Source organism: Macaca fascicularis, chromosome 1, assembly GCF_037993035.2.
Source record: "Macaca fascicularis isolate 582-1 chromosome 1, T2T-MFA8v1.1".
Classification (NCBI taxonomy): domain Eukaryota; kingdom Metazoa; phylum Chordata; class Mammalia; order Primates; family Cercopithecidae; genus Macaca; species Macaca fascicularis.
In genome coordinates this window covers 130901447-130919242 of record NC_088375.1, presented here as the reverse complement: position 1 = coordinate 130919242, position 17796 = coordinate 130901447, and the positions used below count along the sequence as shown (strand labels likewise).

General features: G+C 36.8%; 1 protein-coding gene, 1 long non-coding RNA gene and 1 pseudogene across 6 annotated transcripts in view; 2 read left to right on the top strand and 1 right to left on the bottom strand.

Moving 5' to 3' along the window:
- Nucleotides 1-827: 827 nt before the first annotated feature.
- On the top strand, nucleotides 828-2182 carry LOC135971985 (actin, cytoplasmic 1-like; annotated as a pseudogene).
- An 802-nt stretch (nucleotides 2183-2984) lies between these two features.
- The window catches only part of LOC101866053 (pancreatic alpha-amylase), a 42701-nt gene continuing 27889 nt past the window's right edge, over nucleotides 2985-17796 (top strand). For 3 of the 5 annotated variants that reach the window (XR_012429016.1, XM_065548829.1, XM_074027375.1), the window contains exons 1-7: nucleotides 2985-3166; nucleotides 3513-3659; nucleotides 4469-4666; nucleotides 5118-5348; nucleotides 6085-6218; nucleotides 7006-7128; nucleotides 7223-7322. Coding sequence is in view for 3 of the 5 variants with exons in the window: in XM_065548829.1 (XP_065404901.1) it covers nucleotides 2999-3166; nucleotides 3513-3659; nucleotides 4469-4666; nucleotides 5118-5348; nucleotides 6085-6218; nucleotides 7006-7128; nucleotides 7223-7322 (1101 nt within the window). In the remaining 2 variants the exon portion in view is untranslated. Of the gene's footprint in view, nucleotides 3167-3512; nucleotides 3660-4468; nucleotides 4667-5117; nucleotides 5349-6084; nucleotides 6219-7005; nucleotides 7129-7222; nucleotides 7323-9301; nucleotides 9421-9530; nucleotides 9657-10982; nucleotides 11205-17796 lie in introns of those variants that run through there. The other 2 variants (XM_045366267.2, XR_012429015.1) reach the window with 2 other exon arrangements.
- The window catches only part of LOC107126868 (uncharacterized), a 68638-nt gene continuing 56547 nt past the window's right edge, over nucleotides 5706-17796 (bottom strand). Inside the window, exon 4 of the long non-coding RNA XR_010588498.2 lies at nucleotides 5706-5954. This is a non-coding gene — a long non-coding RNA (uncharacterized lncRNA). The remainder of the gene's footprint in view (nucleotides 5955-17796) is intronic.

Below are 17796 nucleotides of genomic sequence, written 5' to 3'. Positions count from 1 at the left end.
AAAAATTGAAATATCACATAATATTTCTGTTTGAAATGGAAGCATGACAAAAATTTGAAAATATACAGTTGAAGCAATATTTTGAGAATTCAGTTGGTTTCAATTGTTATTTTCCATTAGTGACGGATATCAGAAATAAAATATAGTCCTTATTTAATTAGGATTTATATATATATACACATATATAAGGAATTTATATATGTGGACAGTATATGTACAGTGTTATATATATGTACTGTTATATATATAGTACTCTGTGTGTGTGTGTGTATATATATATAGTTCTCATGCTGCTATAAAGAAGTGTCCAAGACTGAGTAATATATAAAGGAAAAAGATTCGATTGACTCACAGTTCCACATGGCTGGGGAAGCCTCAGGAAACGTACAATCATGATGGAAGGGGAAGCAAATGCAAACACATCCTTCTTCACTTGATGGCAGGAAGGAGAAATTCTGAGCAAAAGGGGGAAAAGCCCCTTATGCAACCATCAGGTCTTGGGAGAACTCACTCACTATCATGAAAACAGCAGTATGGGATAACCGCCCCCATGATTCAATTTCAATGACCTCCCACCAGGTCCCTCTCACAACACATGGGGATTATGGGAACCACATTCAAGATGAGATTTGGGTGGGGACACAGCCAAACCATACATATATATACATATATACACACACACGCACGCCCACATACACAAGGACTATATAGATATGTGTGTGTATGTATATAAAAATATAGTCCTTATGTGTGTAAACATATATTTACTGTCCTCATTTATGTGTTATATATGTGTGTGTGTGTGTGCACATTGCCAGAGGTTTGTAAAGGTTAAGATTGTATCAGTAAGAAAAAAACAGGGTCTCGGTCACCTCTGTCAGCCCACGCACCATGTTGTCCCGCCACTCTGCTGTCCCACTCCTCCACCAGTCTCAATGGAAGAAGAGATCGCCGTTCTGGTGATTGACAATGGCTCTGGCATGTGCAAAGCTTGCTTTGCTGGGGACGACACATCCCAGCTGTGTTTCCCTCCATCATTGGTGCCCCCGGCACCAGGGTGTGACGGTGGGCATGGGCCAGAAGGACTCCCATGTGGGCGACATGGCCATGAGCAAGCGCAGCATCCTGACCTTGAAGTAACCCATTGAGCATGGCATCGTCACCAACTGGGACGACATGGAGAAGATCTGGCATCACACCTTCTACAAGGAGCTGCATGTGGCCCTGGAGGAGCACCCGGTGCTGCTGACCAGGGCCCCCCTGAACCCCAAGGCCAACAGAGAAGATTATTCAGATCATGTTTGAGACCTTCAACACCCTGGCCATTTACGTGGCCATCCAGGCTATGCTGCCCCTCTACACCTCTATTTGCACCACTGGCATTGTCATGGGCTCTGGAGATGGGGTCACCCACACGGTGCCCATTTATGAGGGCTACGCCCTCCCCCACACCATCCTGCATCTGGACCTGGCTGGCCAGGACCTGACCAACTACCTCATGAAGATCCTCACCAGGGGCGACTATAGCTTCACCACCACTGCTGAGCGGGAGATCAGGCACTACATCAAGGAGAAGCTGTGCTATGTTGTACTGGACTTTGAGCAGGAGATGGCCACTGCCGCATCCTCCTCCTCCTCTCAGTAGAAGAGATATGAGCTGCCTGATGGCCAGGTCATCATCATCGGCAACGAGGTTCCGGTGTCCTGAGGCGCTGTTCCAGCCTTCCTTCCTGGGCATGGAATCCTGCGACATCCACTCAGTCCACCTTCAACTCGATCATGAAGTGTGACGTGGACATCTGCAAAGACGTGTAGGCCAGCACGGTGCTGTCCAGTGGCACCGTGTACCCGGGAATCACTGACAGGATGCAGAAGGAAATCACCACCCTCACACCCAGCACCATGAAGATCAAGGATGATCGCACCCCCAGAGCACAAGTACTCAGTGTGGATCGGTGGCTCCATACTGGCCTCACTGTCCACCTTCAAGCAGATGTGGATTAGCAAGCAGTGGTACAACGAGTTGGCCCCCTCCATCATCCACCACAAATGCTTCTAAATGGACTGTGAGCAGATGCCTAGAATTTGCTGCATGGGTTAATTCAGAAGTATAAATTTGCTCCTGGCAAATGCATATACCTCATGCTAGCCTCACCAAACTGGAATAAGCCTTAGAAAAGAAGTTGTCCTTGAAGCTTGTATCTGATATCAGCACTGGACTGTAGAAATGGTTGCTGATTTTGACCTTGCGTTCAAATTAACAGTTCCCCTTGGTATCTGTACATATCTTCGATTTCAGTCTTTAGTACATGTGGCTTGGTCACTTCATGGCTAAATACGTGCTTGTGGAAGACAAGTCTGTGGCTTGGTGAGTCTGCATGGCCAGCAGTCTCTGATGTGTGCAGGTTATTAATGTGTCAGGGCTGAGTGTTCTGGGATTTGTCTAGAGGCTGACAAGGACTCCTGAACCAGTTGTTTCTGTCCTGTCAATCTGTCAGGGTTGGAAAGTCCAAGCCATAGGACCCAGTTTCCTTTCTTAGCTTATGTTGTCTGCCAGAACCCTGTGGGCTGTTACTTGCCTTGAGTTGGAAGCAGTTCACATTTATAGCTGTAAATGTATTCCTCCTTTTAATTTATGTAAAGTTTTTTGTACGCAATTCTCAATCTTTAAAGAGATGACAACAAATTTTTGTTTTCTACTGTTATGTGAGAGCATTAGGCCACAGCAACACATCATTGTGAAAGGAAAAATAAAAGTGCTGATATAAGCAAAAAAAAAAAAAGAAACACTAGTTTCTAAAAGGTCATTTAAGTTATTTCCATGGGAGACTTTTTAATGTTCTTCACCTGTTAAAATTATTATTGATAAACCTTTTCAGATTACGAATAAACACTTTGCCCTCAAGTATTTATTAATGCTAATATTTACTTTGTAAAATGTGCTTCTTACAGGAATATAAATAGTTTCTGGAAAGGACACTGACAACTTCACAGCAAAATGAAGTTCTTTCTGTTGCTTTTAACCATTGGGTTCTGCTGGGCTCAGTATTCCCCAAATACACAACAAGGACGGACATCTATCGTTCATCTGTTTGAATGGCGATGGGCGGATATTGCTCTTGAATGTGAGCGATATTTAGCTCCCAAAGGATTTGGAGGAGTTCAGGTGGGTATTATTCGTAGTATAAATTGCAGAATTCACTGTGCTTATAGTAAGCAGTGTTCTGATCTGATCTGTGAAACTTGGGCAACATTTTACTTCCCAGGTAAGTATTCTAAGTAAAACAGTTTTCTGAGGACAAAACAATGTAGTATTTTTGGCAACTTTATATTTTGTGTGTGAGATAATCTTTCTTCAACGAGAATCCTCCAATGTGCTGTTAATATTTTCAAAAGATAGCTGCATATACAAAGATTCAAGAATATTTTTATATTATTGATGAGTTTCTAGAACATCCAATGTTATACAATAAGACACAATTTGGTGCTTATTAAGACTGTTTAATTTGTAGGTCTCTCCACCAAATGAAAATGTTGCAATTCACAACCCTTCAAGACCTTGGTGGGAAAGATACCAACCAGTTAGCTATAAATTATGCACAAGATCTGGAAATGAAGATGAATTTAGAAACATGGTGACTAGATGTAACAATGTTGGGGTAAGTGAATTCTAGTTTCCTTTAAAAATAACAGATAGGAAAATGATTTCTCTCTTCTTTCTTGCTCCCTTTGAGCAGAAAGTTTTCCATATTTTATATATTTTTTAAATTGTACTTCATGCTTTAAAACTTAAAATTAAATGTCTTATGTTCAACTTTTGTAAATATTTGTGTACGTGTTCTCTATCTACTAAAGAGAGAAAGTTTAGAGCAGAATTTACTTCTAAAGCGAAACATCCAATTTTAACTCTTATAACTATCCATATTTCCTGGAAAGACTTTTCTGGTTAGGAATTATAATTTCAGTTACAATATTTGCTATCATTTTTAGGTAACTTGTGTTTCCATCAGTAATTCCTGGGTTTTTCGTGGTGAATAGCTTGCTTCTCTATTTAATGAGCAGCATAATTGGAGACTAATATCTACCTTATTTGTCTTCAACTGCTAAGTAGAGAGTACAGGCTTTCTCCTGGTGACCCACTGACATTTCCAAAACAGTAACCTTTCCAGTCTCATCTGTGTTTTGTCTCCCCGAAATGGGCTTTTTGCATTTCCTCCTATTTATGGTAGTTTCTGGTTCTCTCAATTTATCATTACTCTAAATATTTGACCAAGTGTCTAGAATGAATGTAGGTGTTTAGTTCACATTACTTTCCTTTCACAGTTGACTTTTGATCTTGTAGGAAAATAGTTATAAGATATAATGAAATATTTTGGAGTTGTATTAACATACTATAAACTTTAATCAGTAATGCTTTCAGGGTCTACCTCTCTGTCAGTCACACTGAAGTTGAAACTTTGCTTTCTAGGTTCGTATTTATGTGGATGCTGTAATTAATCATATGTGTGGTAATGCTGTGAGTGCAGGAACAAGCAGTACTTGTGGAAGTTATTTCAACCCTGGAAGTAGGGACTTTCCAGCAGTCCCGTATTCTGGATGGGATTTTAATGATGGTAAATGTAAAACTTCAAGTGGAGATATCGAGAACTATAATGATGCTACTCAGGTAATTTTTTTTTAAGACAGTGATCTGAATAAAGAGTGATATATGCCTTTTATTATAGACATGTAGCTAATTGAGCTTCAGTTTAAATACTAATTTAGATCTCTTAGGGACACAGGTTAACAAATTTAACTAAGAAACTCAAATCCATATTTAAAAACTTTTAAATATTAATTTAAGAGTTTTAATCAATACACACTTTTAAAAGCTCACTTTAAAAAATCTTCCAACCAATTCAAAAGCTCATCGACTTTATTTCTTAAATTCTCTATTTTCTACTATAAAATATTTCAAAGATACGTCTATAGTAGAATGTGAGCATCCCCAGGTCCTAATGCAAGGAAGTCCCTATAAAACATCTATTGAGTAATTACTGAATATATGAATAAGCAAATGGATTCTCAGGTGAAAAGTGAGGTTTTATGAATCAGTCATAACATTTTTACCTCAACAGGTCAGAGATTGTCGTCTGACTGGTCTTCTTGATCTTGCGCTGGAGAAGGATTATGTGCGTTCCAAGATTGCCGAATATATGAACAATCTCATTGACATAGGAGTTGCAGGGTTCAGACTTGATGCTTCCAAGCACATGTGGCCTGGAGACATAAAGGCAGTTTTGGACAAACTGCATAATCTCAACAGTAACTGGTTTCCTCAAGGAAGTAAACCTTTCATTTACCAGGAGGTACATTCAATACATATATGCATATAAAATATCATCTTATTCATTAGAAAATTAATGGCAGATTCAATTAAAAATGCAATTTCTGTAGGATAAGGACTGAGTCATTTATGTAAAACACTGTTCTTTAACCTCCTCTTCTTCAGATACAGCATATCTAATTCTTTATCACAACAGGTTTTATGGAGTACACAGAATGTAGGATACTGATAATAGTTATGTCTTTATTTTCTTTGTAAATGAAACGAGTTTATATTTATCAAGAAATGTCAGTCAGATAGTAAATGTATTAATGTGATCTGTTATTATCATTGATGTACAAGACTAAAAATTAGGTAAACATTCTCACAGGACAGCAGGTAACTTTGACATTATGTTTATTTCAATATTGTAGTGTATACTTTCTCAAAAAAAGAATATAGGAATATTACCTGTTGAGATAATAAGAATAAGAAAACCATTTTGAGCATTTTACATAACAAATAGCACAGGGTGTGGTGGCTCGTGCTGTGATTTCACGAATCACAGCACTTTGGGAGGCTGTGGCAGGAAGATTGCTTGAGGCCAGGAGTTTGGGACCATCCTGGACAATATAGCAAGACCCTATGTCTGAAAAACAAAACAAGACAAAAGCAAATAATAAATAACTTAGAGCTATTTGTTATATAATATTAACTTATTGGTTAAAATGCTTTAAAGACCCTATGAAAAATGTTATTTTTTCCTAAATTTCTACTAGGTAATTGATCTGGGTGGTGAGCCAATTAAAAGCAGTGAGTACTTTGGAAATGGCCGGGTGACAGAATTCAAGTATGGTGCAAAACTCGGCACGGTTATTCGCAAGTGGAATGGAGAGAAGATGTCTTACTTAAAGTAAATGAATACAAATTTTCCCCTGAATTATTTCATAGATCTATTAGTCATACTACCCCAGTGTGAGTTATCTTCTGGAACATTCTTATTCAGACCACTATCAAGGAGTCAATTTTTAATGATAAGTATTCTAGTGCCCTAAACTCGAATGAATCATCTTTTATATTTAGTGTCTGTCACAAGACGGTATGCCTAGGAACCCTAAACATTCCCTAGGAATTTTCTTCTAAGTATGAGATGAATATACTAGATTTGACTGATGTTTGCATGTAATCTTTTAAAGCCAGTTTATTTTTAAAATGATCCCGTCATTTATAAAGTATGTACAAAGTGTCCATACTGTAGAATTTACATATATTAATTTAAAATATTAAAATATGTATATGGTAACAATACAGTATTGAAGCCTTATTTTAATCTAGTTTGACATTCTGTATAATGTGATATGGATATTGATCCTTCTGGAGTGCTTCTAAATTATAATATGCTGAAACCTCTAAAAGGACCTTTTTTAATAACAAAAATCTTGTATTTGTAATATGAACATAAGTATTCCAAACATGTATATACAAATATGGACTATATATGTAGATTACACACGTGAGTGTGTATGGTGTGTATGTGTATATATATGTGTATGTAAATATATATCTTACAGAATAACCATTTAATTAGAGAGAGAATTAATCTTCAGATGCCATGCCCTACAGAAAGAGATGCACAGTTATATTACCCTAAAACAATTGTGAAATGATACATCAAAGTATATCTTATTTTTCAAAAATAGGAACTGGGGAGAAGGTTGGGGTTTCGTGCCTTCTGACAGAGCACTTGTCTTTGTGGATAACCATGATAATCAACGAGGACATGGGGCTGGAGGAGCCTCTATTCTTACCTTCTGGGACGCCAGGTAGAAAACAAAGTTCTCTATTTTTTTAACACATCTTTTAATGATAGTAAGAATATTCTGATATTCTATGATCATATAATTATGTAACTTTCAGGCTGTATAAAATGGCAGTTGGATTTATGCTTGCTCATCCTTATGGATTTACACGAGTAATGTCAAGCTACCGTTGGCCAAGAAATTTTCAAAATGGAAAAGTAAGTTTTGGAGTTGTTCAAAATATCCTTTTCTCAAGAAAAAGGAGGCAATCATGTTCTAACTTAATATGACAACTATTAATTATGTATTTATTCAACAAATATTTAATTATGTGTAAACCTGACACAGGGCTCTGATTTTAGGCAGGTTATATTAAAGGAGTAAAATTTATATTCCTCATTGAAAAAGAGTATGCAAGCTGTTTCAAAGACATGAAAAATCCCCCTAGCCAACAGGAAAAAGAAAAAAAAAAAAAAAAAAACACCGAAAAATAAGAGCTAGACACAGGGAGTAAAATATGTATTTCTAATAAGTATCTACCTCAGGGTTGATAGCAAGATTATATACGCCAATACTTGTAGAGAACTTAAAACATCATCTGCCCGTAGTGAGAACAACATAAATGTTTGTTAAGTACTTTTAAAATGTTACATGGAATACAAAGAAATGTGTCAGTTGAGCTAAGTTAAATAGGCAAAGTGTCCTATAAGAGGAAGGAAATTATATGTACTAAAGAACAGAAATGTATAGAGCATTCCAAGAAAGGTAAGAATGAGAAAAACTTTTGGGAGTGTGGTAAAGACATTAATCTGATGAGTAGTTTCAAAAAGGAACAGAGAAATAAGAGTGTAAAGATATTTGGAAAGCTAGTAGAAGGTTTTCTTTTAAACTAAAGGTTCCAGAAACAGCATCAGAGAGTTCATGTCTAAAGCAGAAATTCCTCCTTCCTATGAGTCACACTGATATCTAGCTAGCTTCTGTTAGATTCCTTTCAGTTTGAGAAGTCGGCTACTTTGTACGGCAGCTGATTCTATTGTTAAACAGCTTTAATATTTAGAAGGTGTACTTTTATATCGAGCCAACTTCTTATAATTTCTACTAATTGGTCTTATTTCTGACGTTAGGAGTCAGAGAGTATTTTTATTTTTCCTATTACTATAACGCTTCCACTTTGCCAGGACTGCTGCATGCTAAAAACTCTTAGTATTGTTCACTTTTCACCATATGACATGATTCTAAGGTCAACACTGAAAACCTTCCTAGGGTTACTGTGTTTTCTTTTTAATTTGTATTTTTTAAAGTTCCAATCCAGAAAACATAGTATTAAAAATGTGGTCAATTAATAAAAAATATTCAGATGTATTGTTTTGTCCATTTATCTAAAAAGAAGCATGAAGGACTCTAAGATTTATTTAGCACATGTCACGTTCAGGGCATTTTCAGATATACTACTTAATTTTTAGAGCAAAGATAAACAATATTCCCATTTTACAAATGACAAAACTGAGACACAGTGAATTATGTATATTGATTAAGTTTTCTTAGCTACTAGTAATAGAGCCCGTGTTTTAATCTTGGTGTTTCTGGTACTAATGCCCTGCCCACTACAATGACATTACATGGCTTACAGTGATGTTAAGAAGCCCTTGCAGGCCAGGTGCAGTGGCTCACAGCTGTAATCCCAGCACTTTGTGAGGCCAGGCGAGAAGATCACGTGACCTGAGGAGTTCAAGACAAATCTGAGCAAGCTAACAAGACCTCGTCTGTATCGAAAATTAAAAAAAAAAAAAAAACAAAATGCACTGGGTGTGGTGGTGCACACCAACAGTCTTAGCTACTTGGGAGGCTGAGATGGGAGGATCGCTTGAGCCTGGGAGATCAAGGCTGCAGTGAGCTATGATTGTGTTGCTGTACTCCAGCCTGGGTGACAGAGCAAAGAAGCCTTTGCAGGTCCTTGGATTGAAAACGAGAGTATACAAATTTGTTACCTTTGTTTTTAATACGGCAGAAAAGAACCTGAGCATAGAGAGATGATGAAGACCAAGTAAAGAGCTATAAAAATTAATGAAGGCATTGGATTCTAGATAAAGTCACTGACTGCAGAGACATAAGTAACAGGATAGGTTGGGTTTGGTGTAAAGGAGAAGGAAGAGGTAAATACATGTATGTTAAAATTTGGCTTTCCCCCCCAATTAAGGATGTTAATGATTGGGTTGGGCCACCAAATAATAATGGAGTAATTAAAGAAGTTACTATTAATCCAGACACTACTTGTGGCAATGACTGGGTCTGTGAACATCGATGGCGCCAAATAAGGTGAGAATATTTATTTTGACATGTCCTCTAATAGGAAACTTTCTTTAGCATTTTATTTAAAACAGTTGAAGTTTAAGAATATCAACATTTTTATGTTACTGTGTTTGTAGGAACATGGTTGCTTTCCGCAATGTAGTGGATGGTGAGCCTTTTACAAACTGGTATGATAATGGGAGCAACCAAGTGGCTTTTGGAAGAGGAAACAAAGGATTCATTGTTTTCAACAATGATGACTGGTAAGTAAATATCAATTAGAAATAATATTTTGTAACAGTACGTTCTTGGTTCATTCTTTTTGTTTCTGTTCATTTACTTTTTATGGTATCTGAAAAATCATTTAGTCGGTGGAGCAAGAAGACAATAGCGATCAACAATGGGCAGAAGCAAAATGATGATGGTTCTTACTCCTTCACTCTCCTCTTTTCATAAGGGCTTTCTGTTGTAAGCAGAGTCCTTTCTATGTACCCTTGCAGTATCTTATACATACATAGAATTAACATGCATATGCTCACCTACACATGCCACAAAATACACAAAGTAATTAATATAAGGGTTGTGAAATCATTAAAAGAACGTGTCTTGTAGTCCTGCTTTTTTAATCATGGAAAAATGCTGCCTCAGTATTAAAATACCTTTATTTCTAACTGTTTTTCTCAAGGACTGCTCTACCTAGTTTTTTGGTATACTTTCTTCACTTCTCTGTCTCCTTGTGACAAATCACATTTTTAAAGCATATATATAAATAATATGTATCTTGTGGTTAATGATTTGCTTCGGGAGATTTGAGTTTTAGTTCTGAAACTTCTCATTATTGGCCTTTCATCTGTGATTCTTATATCCTTTGCCTGTGGTATAAATGATTCCCTAACATATAGCTCAGAAGACTTCCTTGCAAACAGTTGAATTGTCTCTGTCCAAGGCCAACTGATACTCACACTTAGCTCATTCTAATATAAATTATATTTCACTGATGAAAAATGAAGGAATAAATAAATATATAAGTCAAGTCAATCTCTTTCCTGCCAAAAAGGCTGATGTCTGGTTCTTTAATTAATTTCTTTTGTGGATGAGAATACCAAAATAAATTTTTGTGAAAAAGATTTATATTTCAAATGATCACTTCTTCATAGAAATGCTAGATTGTTTATATGTACACTCAAATTCTTTTTAACCTCATGAGGAAAAAAAGAAGGTTAAAAAATAATACCCTTTAAATTGTTAAAAGTAGTTGGTATTAAGTTCAGTTGAGAACAAATTTGAATTTACTAAGGTAGCACTTTTATCAAAGTGTGACCGTTCCTGCCAATCTTCACTGATATTCTTCAAGTTTGATTTTCTGGTAATATTTTCACTACTGACCAGGGACTTGTTCAGTCTGCTGTAAGGTTCTTTTTCGTCCTGAGAAAGCTATTTACACCTACTAAAGAGGCATACGGGTTTTCTCTTTAATGAGACCTTGTCTGCTTAGGGTTCTACAACATAAAGTTATGCTGTTTATTTGTGTTAGTTTGTATTCCTGCTTTTAATTGTATTGAAGTTAAATCTCAAATATTTTATTCCAGGTCATTTTCTTCAACTTTGCAAACTGGTCTTCCTGCTGGCACATACTGTGATGTCATTTCTGGAGATAAAATTGATGGCAATTGCACAGGCATTAAAATCTACGTTTCTAATGATGGCAAAGCTCAATTTTCTATTAGTAACTCTGCTGAAGATCCATTTATTGCAATTCATGTTGAATCTAAATTATAAAATTTAAAATTAAATGCATATCCTCAAAACAATAGCCAAGTGTGTTTCTTTTCTTACGTATACAGTAATATTTATATTTCATTAATTTTTAATCAAAGCTCCAATTAGTAATCAACTTGAAAAATTCTGAAAAGAACTCAATAGTATTAAATTCCCACTTAATTATTGAATAATTATAAAATAATTACAGTCAGCACATCATTATGCTTCAGAAGACTGACTTTAACTCATTTAACATATGAACTAAGAAAAGCATCTTAACCAATATGTTTGTTGTCATTAGCATCATTTACCCAACTGTCCACCTTTAATTTCTGTCATTCTGTAATTCTTCCAAAGAGTGCTTTTATCAGTTAGTTAGGAATTGCTGGTTTAATGTTGATTCCCATGCAAAGTTAGCCCGGTTGTATGGTTTTTATAATATGCAAGTACTTTTCATGTTAATAACGTTAAACAATAGAAGAAACCTAAATTATACAATCTACAGTTCTTAATTCTATTGAGCTCGCTGGAATCTTCTCCTACTTTATATTCTTTCTTCTTTTTCATTGTTTTTCTCACTGCTTAGACTTGGTGTTTATGACTTTTTGTTCTTTTTCTTATTCTACAATATGGATATTTACTTAGGGTTTTCACGACACCTTGTAGTCTGGGTTTTCTTCCCAATTCTCTACCTATTCATTCTTCTTCATCTTGACTTTAAATATGGAATTCATTAGGGCTGTCATCTAGGTTTCCTTATAACTCTCAGCTGTTTTGTTTACACTTAAATGAGAGCATAGAGGCCACAACTCGCAAACTGTCTATTCTTTTTTTTTTTTTTTTGAGACGGAGTCTCGCTCTGTCGCCCAGGCTGGAGTGCAGTGGCCGGATCTCAGCTCACTGCAAGCTCCACCTCCCAGGTTTACGCCATTCTCCTGCCTCAGCCTCCTGAGTAGCTGGGACTACAGGCGCCCACCACCTCGCCCGGCTAGTTTTTTGTATTTTTAGTAGAGACGGGGTTTCACCGTGTTAGCCAGGATGGTCTCGATCTCCTGACCTCGTGATCCGCCCGTCTCGGCCTCCCAAAGTGCTGGGATTACAGGCTTGAGCCACCGCGCCCGGCCGCAAACTGTCTATTCTTTTCACCTGTAAAGTGTTCCTGCCACAAAGCAGATTCACTATGCGTTGGTACCACTTTGGCTCACTGCATCTTGGACTGCAGTTTCTACTACTTGAATGAGTCCAGTGAATTAGAACATACCTGCAAAAAGTTGCATGAAGCAGGTTTATTGCTTACAGATAGGCATCAAGGGACACAGAACCCTGGGGTTCATGAGGAGCCAGCCTCCCAAGACTCACACAGTTTGCCCAGGGTGGTGAAGTCTCATTTGCACATGCCCTATTTGTACCACAGCTGAGGAACCCTTGAAAGAAGCCTGCCCTGTATTTTATAACCCAGGCATCACATGATCACTGGGCTAAAGCACTCAAGGAAAAGCTGTTCTAAGAGACACAGTAAGAGAGTCTGAGCCTTATCTCAGGATGTTGCATTCCCAGCTCATTCTACAGCTATTTTTGAGAAGCACAAGTGAGAGAAGGGGAAAAACTGGGTTGGTCCATTGCCACTTGGAGAGCTGTCCTGCATTTTCCCCTAGCATTTTCCTCTTTTTCTCCTATTATAATGAAGAAAGTACACCTCATTCTAAGAAAGGCCATTTTCTCTGCTTATGTGAATGATACCATTCCATTTTTATCTTTTGGAGGACTTTGGATTATCCTCCCTCTTTTGATTTAGCAGTCTTTCCCTTTCTTCTGCATTAGTCATCCTAGATTACATGTATTACAGTATTCCAACTAAAAACATCAATGACTGTCCTCAGATATTCTTTGGAGTATATTTCTTTGCTCATTTCTTTGTTCCCTCTCCTAATTAAATATCTCTTTTTATCGCACTGTCTGCACATCCCCTTCCTCCATCATTATTCATGTGTCTACTGTCCAGTTTTCACCATTGTTATTTCATTCAATCTGATCTTGACAACATCATCGATGACATTTATGTTACCAGTCCAATATTCTTCTCTATCCTCACCTTAAACCATTTCACACCAGTATTCAAGATGGTGGATCACTTTCTCTTTCTATCTTCCTCTAGTCCTGTTTTTCTAGTCTCCTGATTTCCTTCTGTCTCACTGATTACTCTTTTTCAGGTTTTTTGTTTGTTTGTTTTTGTTATTAACTGGATCATCTTATTGTGTTCCACCTAGGTCCTAACTTTCATCTATTTATCTTATTTCTCTATCTTCTCTTCTCTAGGTGATTGGAAACAATTCCATCAATTTTAAGCAAATATTTTCTGTGGACACCTAGGTATCTTCAATTCAGAACTTGGACTTCAGCCTCGTATTTCCATCAGATGCTTGTTATCACCACTTCCATGTTCCACAGACATCTCACAATTAACATATCCAAAATGGAACCTTCACTTTTTCCTTTGCATAAAACTTTTACTACATTATCTTCTTACTGCTTAGAAACATAGGATATTTTCTGACTTCTCTCTCTTTAGCTCAACAACGTTATCTCTTCATATAAACCTTAGCATGAACTATTAATTGTATCTTCAAAATATCTCTGTTATATTGCACTTCTTTTGTATCCTCTGTCATGCCTTTATCCAGGTCACAATTATCTCTTCCCTGCATTCTATAGCGACCCTACAACTGGTCTCCTATTTCCATTATTTCACTCTCTCCCTTCATTTTACTAAAGACCACAACATTATATTCATATAATTTAATTCCAATTAAAATGTTAATGCTTAAAACTTTTAATTTTTTATTGCATTCAGAATAATTCTAACTACTCATGGTAGCCTACAAAACCATACCTTATCAGATATGAACCTAGCTCTCCAGTCAGTTCTATTCTTTTCCCTTGACAATCCCATAGCCTTAGGTATTCTGGTCTTTCATCATTTTACTGAACATGCCATGTATTTTATTTTATGTTGTGGAATTTTGTATGTGTTTCTGCACTTTTTTGGAATGCTCTTAACTCAATTCTTAGCATGGTTGGCTCCTGTTTTTGTAAGTACTCCCAAACTCAGGAACTAGTATTACCATTTATTCAGTCCTGCAGTTCAGAAATCTGGGGCTAACGTTGGAAACCCTCTTCTCTTACGTTTCCCAGAACAAATCAAGCACTGAATACTTTAGATTGTTACCTTCTAACTATTACTTCACTATGTTCTTTTCTCTTTCTACTTCTACTGTCTAGTAATCCTTTCCATAAATGACCAAAATCTCCTGTTTTACCTCCAGCCATATGGCCAAAAGACTACCGACCCTAATTTAAAGCCAGACTTTATTGTTTATAACAAATGCAATGAAGAATATAAGCAAAGAATGTAATCCCAAGGCAGGGGTTGGGACCACTTCATATTAGTTTCTTAACATGTCAGAATTACATTCTTTCATTTTTATAAGACAGTGACCAGACAGCCACTTTAAGAATTTTTAGTGGTTAGCAGAGGTGTAGAGGAGAGTTCCCTTGATACACAGGTAGTGGTGCACATGTATCTTTATCCCAAGCAGGGGAGACAAGATAAACATTAGAGACATAAGCTAGCAAGCTTCCAAAAGGACATTTGAAAGGGGTTTCATAATGGAATATCAGTTTTTGTGCAAGGGAATGTATTTGTACAAGAGGTTACAGAGCTTTTCTCAGAGAATAAAACATCAAGCATATCTATTAGTTGAAATTTTAACTTTTAGAATAGCTTACATGCAGTTATGCTGATTATTGAGGAGTTGACTGCAGCATCAGCATCCACTTCAGTCCTTTCTCTGACCATTCCATTATCTACCATGGAATCCGAGTGATCTTTTCAAATCAGAAGACCACTACCGCTTACCTTAGGATAAAAAGCCAACATTTTTAACAGGACCTGTAACCCTGTACTCCCTTGAAGTCTTACCTCACTCAATTCTCCTCTTTAATTTCTGATCTCTAACCGTACTAATCTTTTAGTTACTGCCACTCAGCAAGATCATTTTAGTTCTTTAATTTTAATGCAAGAGACATTCTGCTCTTTCTACATGGAATGTTCTTTACTTACCTCTTCTCCAAATTAATTCCTGTTCATCATTCAAATCTTAATTCAAATGCTGATCCTGCATTAATTATTTGTTCAGTATTAGGTCAAGTTCCCTGATTATTGATTATTGTTAGCACTCTCTGTACTTCTTAGCACCCAGCATAGTACTGTGGGAAATATCTGTTTGTTCTTTATTGAATCCTTAGTCTCAGGACATTATCCAGAATGTCTTATGAAGAGATCAATAGTTATTTGTAAAATGAATTGAGATAATAATGAAAGAGAAAATTGAGAGAAAAAAATGTATCTATTTTGAGAAGGAGAACATTTTTAATGAAGATGTGGCCCTGGAACAGAGATATTTCTCTCATTTTTTTTTTCTATTTCTTCTCAAATTTAATTAATTTCTGGTTAACCCTGATTTCTCAGGTCATAAAAATCACAGAGAAGTCAAGTACTTTGGCAATAACCCATCATGTTTTCAGGATTTGTAAGCCATTATGGCAGTAAATTATTTGGTGAGCTATATACCTAGTAAGTCAATGAAGAATTCTTAAAACAGTATTGGGAAAATGATGCCACATTCATCTGAATATAATAAATTTGAAACTCATTTTTACTATGTTCTCAGTACTTTGTAATACCAATTTGTACTAACAGTTTTGTCCTTTAGATATTTCATTTTATCTATAGATCTAATTCGGCCTGTGAAATTACTGAGTTATTTCTCTATTCTTAGAAGGGAAAATAACTCTTTGTGTTGAAAATCGTTACTACCGTATAATTAGACTTTCATTTATAAGCCAAACTGAACCAACAAACTTACAATCATAGAGTGTGACTAGTCAGAGAGAATGGTTGGGGCATTAGCTCAGTACTTGTCCCAAGTGAGCTCAATATGATTATTGGTATCATTACTATCAATCAGCTTATAAAAAAGTACACCTAAATGCTAGATCAATATGATAGCTTCCAAAATGACACTGATTTTCTTTTTATTATTATACTTTAAGTTCTAGGGTACAGGTGCACAATGTGCAGGTTTGTTACATATGTATACATGTGCCATGTTGGTATGCTGCACCCATCAACTCATCAGCACCCATCAACTCGTCATTTTCATCAGTTATAACTCCCAATGCCCTCCCTGACCCCTCTCCCCTTCCCCCTCCCCCCTCCCCATAATAGGACCCGGTGTGTGATGTTCCCCTTCCCATGTCCAAGTGATCTAATTGTTCAATTCCTACCTATGAGTGAGAACATGCAGTGTTTGGTTTTCTGTTCTTGTGATAGTTTGCTGAGAATGATGGTTTCCAGCTGCATCCATGTCCCTAGAAAGGACAGGAACTCATCCATTTTTATGGATGCATAGTATTCCATGGTGTATATGTGCCACATTTATAAAAATGGTTATTTGAGATTTTTATCTTCCCCATCTGATTCTCAAATAGGAGATTACCAGTTCCACTTCTCCATTGAAATTGCCATGGTCACCAATGGCAGAGTAACCAATTATTTTATTCAAACTTTCTCCCCCCAATGTCTTCTGTGAGCCCTTTCAATTGTTTTAACTCCTTTATTTTTGTTACATTAATAAAATACTTTGTTCTAACCTTTGTGGTCATGTCTTATCCCCTCTACTACCTCCTTTTTTCTTCCTTTCACTGTTTTTGTTCGCATGTTTTAATCCCTTTTCCCTATTCCTTCTGTCCCTCTTTCTTCTATAAATATAAGTAAAGTTCCCTTAAGGCCTTAACTACCATGGATACATTTAAAATCTCCAGATAGATATATACAGCAAGCATTTTTCTTATAAAGTCTAAATCTAAATATCCCGCTACCCCCTGAAAGTCTCTACCTGGAAAGTCATGTGTTCAAATCTTAAATATCATATTTTTCCATTTCATTTACCTTTAATACTCTATTATTTACTCCAATTTTTATTCGCCTCTGATTGTTATCTCCACTCAAATCCTTCTTCCTGAACATTCATCGGAACACACTCTGTTATACTTCCTGAATACATTTAAGCTGATTCTCTTGTTTTATACCCTCACAGCGCTATGTTGAGATTCTCCGTTTTTCACTAGTAACATCTTAAGTTTTCCAACCTAAGCAGAATCCTCTTCCTCACTAAAAGCACAATGCTTATTTTCTTTTTTTAAATTAACAGTTCTGGCCGGGCACGGTGGCTCAAGCCTGTAATCCCAGCACTTTGGGAGGCCGAGACGGGCGGATCACTAGGTCAGGAGATCGAGACCATCCTGGCTAACACGGTGAAACCCCGTCTCTACTAAAAAATACAAAAAACTAGCCGGGCGAGGTGGCGGGCGCCTGTAGTCCCAGCTACTCAGGAGGCTGAGACAGGAGAATGGCCCGAACCCGGGAGGCGGAGCTTGCAGTGAGCTGAGATCCGGCCACTGCACTCCAGCCTGGGCGACAGAGCGAGACTCCGTCTCAAAAAAAAATAAAAAAAATTTAATTAATTAATTAATTAATTAATTAACAGTTCTTACTTATCTCTCTTATTAAGTCACAGATGT